Consider the following 15,874-nt stretch of genomic DNA (forward strand, 5'->3'; position numbering starts at 1 on the left):
CATGGAGACAAGCTTTCTGCAGGTGCAAGGAATTAATCTTGAAAGTTCTGAGCAAGCTTTGCTGAGGAAAATGCAACATTTTGAGGTACAATATCAAGCAACTCAGTGACAATAATGTTTAAACTTATGGGAAGTTAATAAGAGATAGTAGCCTCCCCAGCAACCTTAATGAAATAAGGGACTCCATTTTAAACATGTAGCCATGGTGAATACATGGTAGGCGGAGTAAAACCATAACATAATGATTTCCTATTACAGTGACCACTCCATGAAGATGTTATGGAAGTATCTTTACTTTATCTGTATATCCGTCTTTATTTGTCTAGCTGTATTATGGTAGCTTATCCACATTCTGCTTTGTGTATACGTTTCTATGTCTTTGTATCTAATGTGTCTAAGCTATCTGACTATCTACTCATATTTTACTTACTTTTTGAACTCCTGCTTGACATCTTAGTGATCTGATCCTCACAGACTTAATATAAACGTTGTGATTAAGGCTTAGGAGGCAAAATAGAGGTTCCATTATCAGCAGAATTCGCAGGGTGGACAATGACTAAAGTAGCTATACCTCCTAAAGTAGTAATGGAGTAAATTCTTTCTACTTCAGAAGTAGACTGGAATTGATAGGTATTAAACGTTCTGTAAGTCTCTTAAGTCTGGTTCTGTTACAAAAGCCCTGGTTCTTGAAATGGAACCACAAGGCATGGCTACATCAGTAGATGCCATTATCTCAAGATTTCTCTGTTTTGTATATTTGTAGAAATAACTGTTAACAGCTGTCTTCATGTGAAACAGGAGATTGTATACTGTCACATTACTTTTAAGATGCAGTGTATAGTGCAGCCCACATAAACTCCCTTGCAGAACTATACCTTTTTTTTGTTAATTATGATCATGTTCGAAAATCTGCATATTTTTCAGTGTCCAGTGTTATTTTCACTACTTTGAGCAATTCCTTCTTGCCCAGATTCTCCCAGTCCTGTCTGTTTTAAGAAATGTACTTTTGAAGACCAGTAATAAATGGTTAAAGTCTTCTCTTGCAAGAAAGATAAAAACAAAATTAGTTGCTTTTTGTATTTCCTGCTCTTACTTTCTACTGTGCATTCTTTCAAAATGCATTCATTTATTTTTAATAACATCATTCTATTCAGGGTTACAGGAAGCTGAAGACTTTCTTATTAAGTTTTGGCTGGATCATTTTGTGGGGAGGATGACCAGTGCTTGCCAGAGCCTATCTTGTTACACTAAGTCTACCCCTCCCCTGCAATGGTCTAAATTATTTTCCAGGCATCCTATGAGTGAGTGATATGTAATTTCTCGTCCAAGCAGAGGGTCCACATGCTTTAATGTAGTCATTTCCCCACATGACAGAGAGTCCAAAGTCATAGAGAGCTTTGGAAACAATCCTGGATGGGAGATTAATCTATAGATTAATATGTTTATTCTATGCTAGCAACTACTAAAGCCTTTATATAAGCCTAGCCGTGCAACCCAAATGTATCCCACCAAAGTTATATGTTTTAAATGTTATATAGGGGATGCTTCTTGGTTATGACATGATTATTGAGTACCTCTGTCCATGAGAGACATAGGGACCAGACCGGGGTGAATTTTCAATTTCCCATTCAGTAATCCAAGTTATGCTTAAGCAGTGTTAGAGAGCGACTTTTTTCATATGAATGGGGAGCATATTCCAAAGAATGGGCATTATCTGAGATCTCTCTCTCTCTCTCTCTCTCTCTCTCCCTCTGTCTCCAGCATATCTTATTTATGCTGCAAGCAAAATGTAGGTCTTTAGATCTCATGGTTCTGTAGCTTTTTGTTTTGCGGATGTGCAAAAGGTTCATCAGAGTGGGGTCCAGGTTGCCTTCTGTGACAGGCATAGATTGCTCTCAGTAGTCTGTGGGAGACCAAGTACAGTGGTACAACTTTGAGGCGATCTGCATAGGACATTGTGTTTATGACCTCGTGTTCTTTTTGTAAGGAATCTTTATGGAATTTCCAATTGCTGCATGTGTCTGGTCAGGTGTATGCCAAAGGGGTGTTATACTCAATGATGGGTCTGGTGAAGGTCAAGTATGGTGGTACCATGTCTTCAGTGGACCTAGATGCCATGCCCTTACTTATAAATTGAGCAACATAGAAGGATTTTCTTACTACCCTGGACACATGTTGATCAAAGGCCAGGTTATTGTCTACATGTATTCCCAGATCCCTGACTTGTGGGTCAACTTTTACGGGTGTTTTATCGATGATGTCATTTCCTGGGATGGCAACTTTACAAAAGATGCTATAATAGATTTATTGGCATTGAATTTTAAGCCATGACTTTGGCATTTGTTTGTATTAGACCCTCTTACAAGATGTTTGCATATTTGTCAGATTCAGTGGCTGCTCCCAGTTTTAATATCATATGCGAACTTGGTCAGCCAGAAGCCTTTGACATTGGTCTTGACTTCTGAGAATTAGATGCGAAGGAGTAGCTGGCTCAGCACGGAGCCCCAAGGGACTCCACAGGTGACTGGCCTCTTTGTGGAAGTGGTCTCACCAATCTTGCTGGGTCCTATCTGTAAGCCAGCTGGCTGTCCAGCGCTTTACATAGGATTTTACGCCTAATTCTATAAGTTCATTAGCAATGCCTGAGTGGGGTATTGTATCATATGCCTTTTCCAGGTCAAGATAGGCAGTATGCACTGTTCCCCCCCCCCTCATCCATTGCCTTGGTGAACTTCTCAAAGAACTACACAAAATTCAGTCAGTATGACTTTCCTTTGACAAAGCCAAACTGGGATGGATCCTGTGTCTGAAGGTCTCATGTGTCTTTGTTGATCATTTCCATGACTGTGCATATAAGACTAGCCAGGCTAAAGGGTCTGTAGTTTGTTGGGTATGGTGATCAGGGCCGGCCTTTGGTCAACTGGAGTCCTAGGCAAAAGGGCTCCACAGCGCCCTCTCCACACCACTCGGTGCCCCCATCCAGGTCTACCTACACCATTCAGATTACTGGAAAAGTGCCCCTGCTAGAGTGGCTCCCTAGGTGGCCGCCTAGTTGGCCTATGCCTAAGGCCGGCTAAGATGGTGATGGCCCACCCTTATGAAGAGGAATGTCTGTTGCAGTCCTCCATTCCCTTGGCAAGATACATGTATACGCACTTACACACACACACACACACACACACACACACACACACACACACACACACACACACACTCTCTCCCTCTCACCTGGAGAAATTGCAGTTTGAGCATTGTCATTTCACCTAACTGCATGCCTTAGGTATGTGGGAGGAAACGGATGCCCCTATTGAAAAATCCACATTAACACAGGAAGGACAGACAGACTTCTCAGATAAAGTAATACTAGCCAGAATCATTCTGGCATACAGGCCAGCTTTCATTCTGACTCTTGTATAGCACTTAAGTCTTTCTGTGCTTGCACTTCTTCCTCGTCTACAGTGGATATAAAAAGTGTACACACCCCTGTTAAAATGCCAGGTTTTTGTGATTTAAAAAAAATGATACCACAATAAATAATTTCAGAACTTTTCCCACCTTTAATGTGACCTATAATCCATACAATTCAATTTAAAAAAACAAATCTGTTAGGGGAAAAATATAAAAAATAAAAAACGTACAATAAACTGGTTGCAAAAGTGTGCACACCCTTAAACTAATACTTTATTAGAGCACCATTTGATTTAATTACAGTATTCAGTCTTCTTGCGTAAGGGTCTGTCAGCATGGCATATCTTGAATTGGCAATATTTGCCCACTATTCCTTACAAAAGCACTCCAAATCTGTCAGATTGCAAGGGCATCTCTTGTGCACCCTTCTGACTGATACCTTTCAACAGTGAGATATTTTTGATGCTTTGTAAGCTCTCAACTGAGTAAATGTCAGGAAAATCCTACTAGGACAGCTGAACTTTATTTGGGGTTAATCAGAGTTTCTTTAATTGATGGCAGGTGTGTACCCAAGAAGGCTGAATGCTGTAATTAAATCAAAAGGTGCTTCAACAAAGTGTTAGTTTAAGGGTGTGCACACGTATGCAACCAGCCTATCATGTTTTTTATTTTTTATATTTATTCCTCTGACAGATTTGTGGTATCATTTTTTTATATCATAAAAACCTGGCATTTTAACATGGGTGTGTGTACTTTTTATATCCACTGTATATTCTTTCAAGGTAGCTGTAGTGAAGGAATGGCGTAAGAACGTTTTTTTGAAGTAATCATCCACACTCCCAGATCTTGCTGTACTAAGATGTGTGTTATTGAGAACTAATATTAGATGGTCAGAGTATTCTGAGCAAAAAAGACTGAAGTTAGTTGTTTTTCTCGAGTATAGTTTGAACTTTAAACATTTTACTGTTGGCTAAAGTAAAGAACTGCCACTTGTATTTACTGTCGCAATACTTCAACTTCTGGGGCTTAGGCTAAGTGGAAAATAGCACAATAGTGTTTTGTATGGCTATTGCCTGTTTCTTTATCTTTGCAGACTCTGCATTTTTTTTTATTGTACAGCACATACTTTTCTGAAATGCCATAAAGTCTGTCCTTAATTTTACACACTGCATTATTCACATATTGTAAATGGAAATGTGTTCTCGATCCAAAATGGGTGCTACTGTAAATCATGCAAGTTAATGCAGTAATTTTTATCCTGTAATTTATTCACAAAGCATTATGGTTGCCCTGATGTTTTCCCTTTTTCTTGCAATTACGTTTTTGTTACAGGTCTGAGTGAATTGATAACCGTGGTAAAGCATGCTGTCCAGAAAATCTTGGGAAGGTAAATATAAAGTCATTAATTTATAATATCATCCATTTGGACTGCGTAAATAACACTATTTGTATGGAAATGGTGTCTGTGTAGTAAAAACAGTCCTGGCAAGAAAGATAGGGCTTGTGTGAATATTTTACGGAGGAGTGTGACAAAGTGATTCATAGTTTTGTATGGAAATGAAGTGCTGGAGAGGCATTTTAATTTATTAAATTATATAAGTGATTGCATGAAGGAATTCAAATGTGATCTCATTAGAAAGTGAACTTCTACCCCTGGATACTTCCCAAGGGCTGTAACAGTGAAGATGTTGCATTAGCTGCTTAGCTGAAGTGCTCTGGGATCTCATTTTTAAGAATATTTATTCACATCAGTTTTTTGTTCTACATTAATGGAAGCACTTGCTTATATTCTAATTATAAAGCCTCTAACATTCTAATTATAAAACCTTCATTGAAATTTATGATTCAGTTCTTTTTAGGCCATTATGCATATCTAGTGTAGTGTGCCATTTTTATGTTGGTTGACTGTGAAATGATATGGTAGGTGCAAAACTTCATGTGACATGGAAAGCAGCCACTTTGTAACAGATTAAGAAAAAGGTTGAAGAGCAAGAATTTATTTGCTTTGCAGATGGTCCTAAACCTAAGGCAGAAGATATGAGAGGGAAAAAAAATGATGCACCTCCCTCCGTAAGCATTTAGCACATTTTCAGAGTTCAGTGGCAAGTGTTTATAAATCTGTACCAGTTTACCAAAAACAAGTTGAAAGTAAAGTGACTGGCTTTCTTTTTAAAATGGACCATTTCTTCAGGGGTAGGGGGCAATCCTCCACATCCTGCATGCAGGGACTTTGTCTCCAGCATCTGTGGTTTATGGTAATAAACTCCAAGATCTCTGCACCTTCAGGAAAACTGTAAGCACTAACCGCAGTGAACTGATTTGATAAAAGTATAATGTCCTGACTGAAATTACTGTTGCAATATTCTGAATAGGTAGGTTATCTACTGAGGTCCAGTTGGGGGTATCAAAGTCTAAACCTTTTATAAGCCATATGTCCAATGTATAACCTCAGCCCGTGAGCATAGAAGTGCATGAGTGGACGTATGACTGCAGATAATTGCCCCATTGGGGAACCTTCATTTCTTGTTTATCCTGTTTTTCTGTGATTTTATTAGATGTTATCTAGGAAGGGAAAGTGTGCGCGCGCGCGCGTGTGTGTGTGTGTGTGTGTGTGTGTGTGTGTGTGTGTGTGTGTGTGTGTGTGTGTGCGTATGTGCATGCATGTGTGTGTGTGTGCGCGTGCGTGTATGTATCAGACAGATACCCTGCAAAGACCTCAGTTGCCAGTGCCTTTTCTGCTTGGGCATATAGCAGAACTACAGATCTTGTTTCATCAGCCAGTCCATCTTACCCATGACCTTGCACTCATATTTGTCATCGTTAAATCCATTCTTGGAGAGTGATTATGTGAAGTGATTGGCCCAGTCTTACATGGTCGACCCCTCCATGCCTGACATATCATTCGCTCCAAAGAAAAAACTTGAGGCCTAGGCCTGACGTTCAATCTAGTCAGTCAAATTCTGACATAGCCGTTGAGGTGGCAGAACCCTGCAGTACATCTATCTCTTCCTCAGACACCGTTGGAGGCTGGTATGGCATCTGAGGAATGCACATCCAAATTGTCTGCTACTGCTGTTAAGAAGGGGGAACTGCTGATTGTTTTTTCAGAGGACCTGAAAGGTATTTCTCAGATTTTAGTATGGGAAGAGGTTCCAGGATCACTTATTGAGGTACATCAGGGGTCAGAGCCTCCATGCAGACAACTACTCTAAGAAGAAACATCAAAAGACATAGCATATCCTGTCTCCCCAACCTTCAAAGGAGGAGTGGATGGACTTTTTTCAGGGGCTTTTCAAGGCCATTATGGCTCTTAAACCTCCTTCCTTTTCAGCTCCACCACCCACTACACAGAGTTCTGTGGAGTCTTCCTCTGAGGATGAGAAAGAGGCTTCAGATTCAGCTAATCATTCCTTTCCATACTCCTCTCAAATTGAATTTCTTGGTGCCCTCAGATGATGATTCCCTCTCCCCTAATTCACCTCAGTAAGAGGCATTGTTTGGAGAAACCATTTTGATCATGATGAAATGTTTTCACTGGGAGTCTAAGCAAATCTCTGATGTCCAGGAAAGATTCTTCAGACGAAGTTGGAATCCCAGATCTTTCGCCTGTCCTTCCAGTTCTGGAAGCCTTTCTTGATGCTTTTGCATCCATATCTTCTGCTCCAGACTCTCAGCCTGCAGTCCCCAAGAGGCTTGATAGATTCTACAAAGTTTGAGATAAACTTAAGCTTTTGTTAAAGAATCCTATAGCTGACCCTGCTGCCATGTCCTTAGTCTCAGATAAACATACTAAGTTTGTGTCAAATGCTAGTGCCATACCTTCAGACAAGGACAGTAGGGCCATGGACAGGTGGGGGAAGAAAGGTCTATGGGTCCTCTACCCTGGCCATCAAGGCCATTAATTATCAGACCCAGATGAATAAATACTCTGTCTTTCCTTGACAACCTGAATAAGCTTGTTGTTGAAATGGTAGAGGTCATACTCCAAACAGATTTTGTCTTTGGTAAACCAAGCCACTCACGTGATGAGGCATGGCAAAAAATGCAACTCCGATGCTTTTGTGGCGTCTTCTAGAGGAGCTGTTATTGGCTTGTTTATTATGAGATATGCCTGCTCGTTCAGCCTCTTCCTGAAGATTTCAAGGCAACTCTCCTAAATTTCCTTCTTGATAGGGGCCTTCTGTTTGTCCATAGGCAGGTAATTTATTCAAGACCTTGCAAGAACAAGGCAAGACTATGAAAGACTGCATACAAATTCAGCGAACATCTTTGCCATGATACCAGAAAAATTACCCTGCCAAGTCCACTTCTTTTGTTACAAGAAGAACGTAGACCTTCTCAGAACACAAGAAGGCACCCAGAAAGAGATTTTCAGAAAAGCCTGAAAGGGGGGGGGGGGCAGATTTGGGAGGCCTCCCTCAACAGATATGCCAGTATCACCATTTCCTCTCCCCTCCCTTCTTTGTCCCACCCGCTGCTTTCCAGAAGACTGTATCTTTTGAATACAGACAGGGAAAAGATCACTTCAGTCAAGTGGGTACTCATCAAACATGGTTACAGAATGTCTGGAAGGAGCTTCCTCCACATAACCAGCTGCATCTTCTCCTTCTCATCCTTCTGGACTTTCTTTACCAAGGCACTGTAGAACTAGCACCTCCTCAGTTTGTAGGAAGAGAATTTTATTTCAGGTTCCTGGTGCCCCAAAAAAAAAAGAACAGTGGAGACTCGTACCTGACCTGTCTTAGCTCAACACCTTCCTCGAGGTACCCACTTTCAAAATGCTGTCTCTTCAGACCCTTCTTCCCTTTATCCTTCCGAAAGGCCTTTCTAGATTCTTTCCACTTGAAAGGCATATACCTGCATATTCCCATACTCCTGTCTTGCATAAAATTCTTCAGATTCTCCACGGATTCATCAAAAATTCATCTTTCTGCTTTACTCTCCAGGCTTTTTTCTGCCGCCAGAGTTTTCATAAAGTACCATGTTCCAGTTATTGCCTTTTGTGGGACTCGGGGAATAAAAATATTCCCCATCCTAGACTATTTGCTTATCTAGGCTTCATCACATCAAACCCTATTGATGCACCTCAGGTTCACCTTCACCATCCTCCTGCAACTGGGGTTTATGGTCAATTTCAAAAAGTAGTCCTTTCAGTCCACTCAGGACCTAGTGTTCTTGGGTTTCAGGCTAGACACAAAAACTTGCCCCAAGAGAAGATGCAGAGCCTCACAACTTACTTCCAATCTGTCTTACCTGCTGAGGCCTGCTCAGCAAGGGAGATCTCAGAACGTTAGGCTACATGCAGCAAACATCCCTTTGCTTCCACTTGCCAAGCTGTATATGAAGAAAATATAGTGTTACCTAAAATTGTATGGTCTCAACACTCTCACCCGTGGACACACAGTTCTTTCTCTCATACCTTGTTTCAAGAGGGAGAACCTTTGGTGGGTGACTCAGGTAAACCGCAGTCCAGGTCTGCCCTTCAAGGTGCAAATTGCATGTCAAGCGCTGCACACATAAGCCTCTCACGAAGCTTGGGAAGCATGGATGGGGGCTCAAAATGTGCAGGGATGTTGTCAAATTGGCCTCAAGGCAAAACACATCAACCTGAAAGAGAGGAGGGTTCTCATTCAGGCCCTACAAGTCTTCTTCCAGTTCTAGAAACTAGGATCTCTAATGGTATTCAAACGCACCAGTCATGTTGTTCATAAACAAGCAAGAAGGGACAAGATCCTACTAATTGTACAGGTTGGCTCAGATTGCTTGGGACCTGGGCATCAAGGTAAACGTGCCCCTTCAAGCAGTATACATTCTCTCTGAAGACAGTGTCCTGGAAGACTCCGTCAGCAGGTCCATTGAAACCCCCCAATGAATGGATGCTCAATAAGCAGATGATCTTATACATAGTCCCCAAGCTGGGTACACTGCAGATAGACTTAATTATCTCCGAGAGCAACAGCAGATGGATTCCTTGTCTCATGGCTTAGAGGACAGATGCCTTGTCTTTCCAGTAGACATGAAGGTTTCTTTAGGTCTTCCCTCCACTTCCTGTGCTACCAAAGGTCTTACTAAAAATCCAGAAAGAAAAAAAAAAAAAACAAACAAGAATTCCACTGATGATTCGCTTTTTGCCAATTCAGCATTTATTCCTTCTCTAACCAGGGCAGAATTGGTTACCTCTTCTTTAGCTGTTAGCCTGGGGCAATCACCACAAGCTTCCAGAAAAGGTGGACCTGATCACACAATGAACGGCTCATTGCTTCAACCCAACCTATCATCCCTCAACCTGACCCTATGGTTGATAGGTTTCTAATCCATTCTAGACATCAGTTATCTAAGGATGTGCTTCAGGTTTTCCAGGAGGCAAGGAGACCCACTACCTGAAAATCCTGCACAGCCAGTGGGAGATATTTTAAGTCTGGTGATAAGCTAAAAATTCAATCTGGTGACCAGCTAAAAATCTAGATCCTTTAAAAAGGGAGGTTCCTCCTGTTTGAGCTTATTTGTGTGAGCTCATGAAAGGCTGTTTGGCCTTTTCGTCTATTAAAGCCCACTTTTCAGCCATCTAAGCCTGTCTTCCCCTTAATTATTCTTTTATGTCCAGACTTGAGGTCAAGCAGAGTCCTGCACTTAAACCCTCTGAGAAAACTTAAGGTATACAAAACAGTGTTGTGACCAGTACTACTGATTGGTACAGAAACCTGGCAATAAAGGCAGTGCAGATGAGAGAGCTAGAGGTGATGGATATGAAATTCCTGAGATGGGTGGTTCAATGCACACTGTGGAACAGACAAAGTAATGAGAACATCAGAACAGAAGGCAAAGAGGAAGTCAAAAAGAACAGATTACAGTGGTTCGGACATGTGCAGAAAAGCAGAAGACGATGTAGTGAAGAAAATTTTGAAACGGATAGGAAGAAAGCAAGAGAAAATGACAGCGTCTAGCAAGGGGATGGATAGATTGTGTGAAAGAAAACCTGTGACAGTCTGGTATGACTGATAGGAGACTGGCATCAAATTGAGAGAGATGGTGACAGTTGACACAACACCCTCACACCATGCACATAATGGGAAAAGGGGTTGATGATGACATGATTATCACTGTTTACTGTCTACTTGAAGCACCTCCATACTAGGTTGATGCAGAGTTATTTGTTTTCAGATCTTCTTATGTTGTTGAGTACACACCACCATACCTTGAAATGATTTCTGTGTTCCACTAGCACAGAGATGAACTCTTCATTCTCATAGTTTGACCTGGTCACAGATGTCAGGTGCATCACTGCCAGTTCTGTGGTCTTGCAGCACCTCTGAGAAACAGTTGTATATCAGACTCATGGAATCCAGGGCTGTGCAAGTCCTGGAATGCTATATGAAGCCAGAGTTCTTCATGATGATGCTTGCAAACAGATGATGTTATGATACCTGAACATGCAAAGAAACGTGCTGCGCTAGAATTACTAGCCATAACTTCAGTACAGTAACATCGCTACACAACTGATTGTCTCTTACTAACTACTAGTGTGATTCTGGGAATGCTGCACTAAAGCCTGTCATTATGCTGTCTGTTTGATTTCCTTTTTCCTTGAGATAGTGTGATCTTAGAGTTGGTAAGTATAAGTTGGGAGGGGGCACAGCCTCCCACATTGGGGTGCCAGGAGTCTTGTCTCCCTGCAAGTAAATGTTGTCAGTTTCAGTTCAGATGTGCTTCATGTTCAGATGCTTCCAAGGATTTGCGGTAGCTGTTTTGTCATGTGATCACAAATCTGTTGAACTTTTATTAGGAAGCCCCACTGAGAGGTGATGCGAGTGTGACAGTGGTTTACTGACCAGGACCTTTTTCATGTAACACTTCATACCCCATGTGAATCAAATGTCAGCATATGTCCCAGAACAATCCCTCCCTTAGGGCCACAACTGCATCAGAAAAATATTCAGGCCATCTTTTTGTGTGGCAGCCAGTGCAAAGTTGATCTTTTCATGACCCAGGATAATTCCTTTGTCTAGAATGTGCATTCTTCACCAGGGCAGAAACAAGTAGGTTGTCTATTTGTTCCCAATAAATTAAAGAGGATTGTCTTTTTCCATGCTTACCCCTGTCCCCATGTGTCCTTATTTGCTGATAGAGTTTCAGACATAAAGACCCAGAACTGTTTTAGTTGCACCTTGGTGAACCAGGAAGCCCTGGTTTTGGTCGATTGACCAGGTCTTTTGGAGGAAACCCTGGAGGGTACTAGAGGAGATTAGGAAGCCATACACTAGGTGCATGTATGAGCCAGAGTGGAAAACCTTCTCTGTTGGGTGGAAAACAATTTTCTTCCCCTCCTTCATTGACTTTGTTGTGGTACTTGGCACCCCCACATTCCTTTTTTGCCATGAGTGCTACAACAGAAATTATGCAGTTTAAGTTAGCCATATATGATAAATGCTAGAGCTGCCTTTTATAATTCTAATAGATCCTTGGCCTTGATATTTAGTACTCTCCCATAACTGTAACTGACTGAATTTCTGCATAATTAAGTTGCTGACATTAGCTGAATAACTGTGCATTTCTGTTTATACATTCTTTAGCTATTGCATTAACCATTGATATGCTGTGGATTGGTTATGTGTTTGAAGATATAAACTAAACTATTGTTTACTGATTCCCTTGTTAATCACTGCCTTAGATCTTCAGCCCATGATAGCCCTGTAAAAGGAACACTGGCTCAGAAAAACATTGCAGAAAGCAAGTACAGTAAATAAATATGGATATCTGTCATCTCAATACATCATGACTTGGAGAGCACAATTCTGATGCAGTATAGAATGAGTAAGAAATTTTGACGGTATCCAGCATATCTTCCGTCCTATCAAGAACCTTTCTGCTCACTAGGACTTGAATTGCATGGTTGATATGGTGTTGAATCAGGCTATCTCAGAGCATTAGAACTTTATCCCCTGGAAGTCCGTGTTCCTACTAATGATAACATCCACCAGAATTTATGAGCTGCAAATCTTGTCATGAATTTAGTTTAATGTTCCACAAAAGAGATGTTTCTAAGATGAACAAACCTTTGCTGTCTTTTAACTTGATGTCTGGACAATCTTTCGGGCAATTTTTCTAGAGCCATGTCTTCTTCTTGAGAGTGTAATGAGATAAGGAGCACGTCCTCCACACCTTGAATGTACATTACTAGTTACAGTTTTACCTCCACAAGGTACAGAAGTTTAGGAAGATGGACCACTTGGCTGCCCCTATCACCTTTCTAGATGGATGCTTCATTTAAAAAAAAAAAAAAAGTGTCTTTAAGGGCAGTGTAGTAATTGCCAATCAGGCCTCTTCCAGATATTCATAGAGTCATAGGTAGTTACAATGTTTACAGTCCTGGAGACTATTGAGGAGCCTATCTCAAATTCCCAGTTGTCTCAAAGCACGGTCTGGTTAAATTACTTGCTCGAGAATAGATACTAGGCAAATGAGGGCTGAGGGATTTAAATCCTGTACCATGAGAATTAAACTCTGTACCATAGGAATTACAGCTCACAGACTTAACTCTCTGTGATTTGCATTGTGTTCTGTCATTCTTCAACTAATTATCCTTGGTAATGCAGTTGGCAGTGACCCCCACCATAGTTCTGTCTTTTTTTTTTATTTATTTCATTACCCAGCCACTGGGGATGCACAAGCCAGTGCATTTCTTTGTGCCAGTCCCAAGCCCGGATAAATGGGGAGGGTTGTGTCAGGAAGGGCATCCGGTGTAAAATTTTGCCAAATCATACATGCAGACAACAATACAGAAATACATACTGGATCGGTCGAGGCCCGGGTTAACAACAACCGCCACCAGTACTGTTGGTCAACAGGGTGTTGGCGGAAATTGGGCTACTGTTGGCCGAAGGAGGAGAAGAGGGGGAAGGGCATGCCTGAAGGCAGGTAAAGGCTAGGACTGTGATAGTGAGGGTCGGAACTTTGAATGTTGGCAGTATGACTGGTATAGGGAGAGAGCTAGCTGATATGATGGACTGAAGGAAGGTTGGTATATTGTGTGTGCAAGAGACCAGATGGAAGGGGAGCAAGGCTAGGTGTATCGGAGGTGGTTTCAAATTGTTTTATTATGGTGTGGATGGGAGGAGAAATGGAGTAGGCATTATCCTGTGGATGGGAGGAGAAATGGAGTAGGCATTATCCTGAAGGAACAGTATGCCAAGAGTGTTTTGGAGGTGAAAAGAGCATCGGATGGAGTGATGTTTATGAAGCTGGAAATTGATGGTGTAATGATGAATGTTGTTAGTGCATATGCTCCACAAGTTGGGTGTGCGATGGATGAGAAAGAAAAATTTTGGAGTGAGTTGGATGAAGTGGTGATGACTGTACCCAAGGGCTGGTGATTGGAGCAGATTTCAATGGGTATGTTGGTGAAGGGAACAGAGGGGATGAGAAAGTGATGGGTAGGTATGGTGTTAAGCAAAGGAATGCAAAAGGTCAGATGGTAGTGGATTTTGCGAAAAGGATGGACATGGCTGTGAAGAATACGTATTTTAACAAGAGGGAGGAGCATAGAGTGACATACAAGAGTGGAGGAAGATGCACACAGGTGGATTATATCTTATGTAGAAGGGCCAGTCTGAAGGAGATTGGAGACTGTAAAGTGGTGGCAGGGGAAAGTGTAGCTAGGCAGCATAGGATGGTGGTTTGTAGGATGACATTGGTGATCAAGAAGAGGAGGATGAGTATGAGGGCAGCACCAAGGATCAAATGGTGGAAATTGAAAAAGGGTAATTGTGAGGTGATGGTCAGGGAAGAGTTAAGACAGGCACTGGGTGGCAGTGAAAAGTTACCGAATAGCTGGATAACTACAGCAGAGCTAGTAAGAGAGATGGCTAGAAAGGTGCTTGGTGTGACATCTGGAAAGAGGAAGGAGGACAAGGAGACCTGGTGGTGGAATGAAGAAGTGCAGGAGAGTATACAGAGAAAGAGGTTAGCGAAGAAGAAGTGGGATTGTCAAAGAAATGAAGAAAGTAGACAAAAGTATAAGGAGATGAGGTGCATGGCAAAGAGAGAGATGGCGAAGGCTAAGGATAAGGCGTATGAAGAGTTGTATAAAAGGTTGGACACTAAGGAGGGAGAAAAAGACCTGTACCGATTGGCTAGACAGAGGGACCGAGCTAGTAAAGATGTACAGCAGGTAAGGATGATAAAGGATAATGAGGGAAACATACTCACAAGCGAGGAGAGTATGTTGAGCAGATGGAAAGAGTACTTTGAGGGGTTGATGAATGAAGAGAATGAGAGGGAGAGAAGGTTGGATGATGTGCGGATAGTGAATCATGAAGTGCAGTGGATTAGCAAGGAGGAAGTAAGGATAGCTATGAAGAGGATGAAGAACGGAAAGGCTGTTGGTCCAGATGACATACCTGTGGAAGGATGGAGGTGTTTAGGTGAAATGGCAGTGGAGTTTTTAACTAGATTGTTTAATGAAATCTTAGAAAGTGAGAGGATGCCTGAGGAATGGAGAAAAAGTATTTTGGTACCAATTTTTAAGAATAAGGGTGATTTGCAGAGCTGTAGTAACTACAGAGGGATTAAACTGATCAGTCACAGCATGAAGTTATGGGAAAGAGTAGTGGAAGCTAGGTTAAGAAGGGAAGTGATGATTAGTGATCAGCAGTATGGTTTCATGCCAGGAAAGAGCAGTACAGATGCGATGTTTGCTCTGAGAGTGTTGATGGAGAAGTACAGAGAAGGTCAGAAGGAGTTACATTGTGTCTTTGTGGATTTAGAGAAAGCATATGACAGGGTGCCTAGAGAGGAATTGTGGTATTGTATGAGGAAGTCGGGAGTGTCAGAGAAGTATGTAAGAGTGGTACAGGATATGTACAAAGGTAGTGCGACATAGTTGAGGTCTGTGGTGGGAGTGACAGATGCGTTTAAGGTGGAGGTGGGATTACATCAAGGATCAGCTCTGAGCCCTTTCTTATTTGCAATGGTGATGGACAGGTTGACAGACGAGATCAGACAGGAGTCCCCGTGGACTATGATGTTTGCAGATGACATTGTGATCTGTAGTGAGAGTAGGGAACAGGTGGAGGAGACCCTGGAGAGGTGGAGATATGCTCTAGAGAGAAGAGGAATGAAGGTCAGCAGGACTAAGACAGAATATATGTGTGTGAATGAGAGGGAGGATAGAGGAATGTTGAGGATGCAGGGAGTAGAGGTGGCGAAGGTGGATGAGTTTAAGTACTTGGGATCAACAGTTCAGAGTAATGATGAGTGTGGAAGAGAGGTGAAGAAGAGAGTACAGGCAGGATGGAGTGGGTGGAGAAGAGTGTCAGGAGTGATTTGTGACAGACGAGTACCAGTAAGAGTGAAAGGGAAGGTCTACAAGAGGGTAGTGAGACCAGCTATGTTATATGGGTTGGAGACAGTGGCACTGACAAAAAGGCAGGAGTCAGAGCTTGACGTGGCAGAGTTGAAGATGTTAAGA

General features: G+C 41.9%; 1 protein-coding gene across 3 annotated transcripts in view; it reads left to right on the top strand.

Moving 5' to 3' along the window:
• The window catches only part of PEX3 (peroxisomal biogenesis factor 3), a 988,587-nt gene that overhangs the window by 636,790 nt on the left and 335,923 nt on the right, over nucleotides 1–15,874 (top strand). For all 3 annotated transcript variants that reach the window (XM_044060125.1, XM_044060118.1, XM_044060109.1), the window contains exon 7: nucleotides 4,741–4,795. In XM_044060125.1, coding sequence (XP_043916060.1) covers nucleotides 4,741–4,795 — 55 coding nt within the window. The remainder of the gene's footprint in view (nucleotides 1–4,740; nucleotides 4,796–15,874) is intronic.

The sequence above is a fragment of the Protopterus annectens genome, chromosome 1.part0 (genome assembly GCF_019279795.1).
Source record: "Protopterus annectens isolate FY-2018-M chromosome 1.part0, PAN1.0, whole genome shotgun sequence".
Lineage (NCBI taxonomy): Eukaryota > Metazoa > Chordata > Ceratodontiformes > Protopteridae > Protopterus > Protopterus annectens.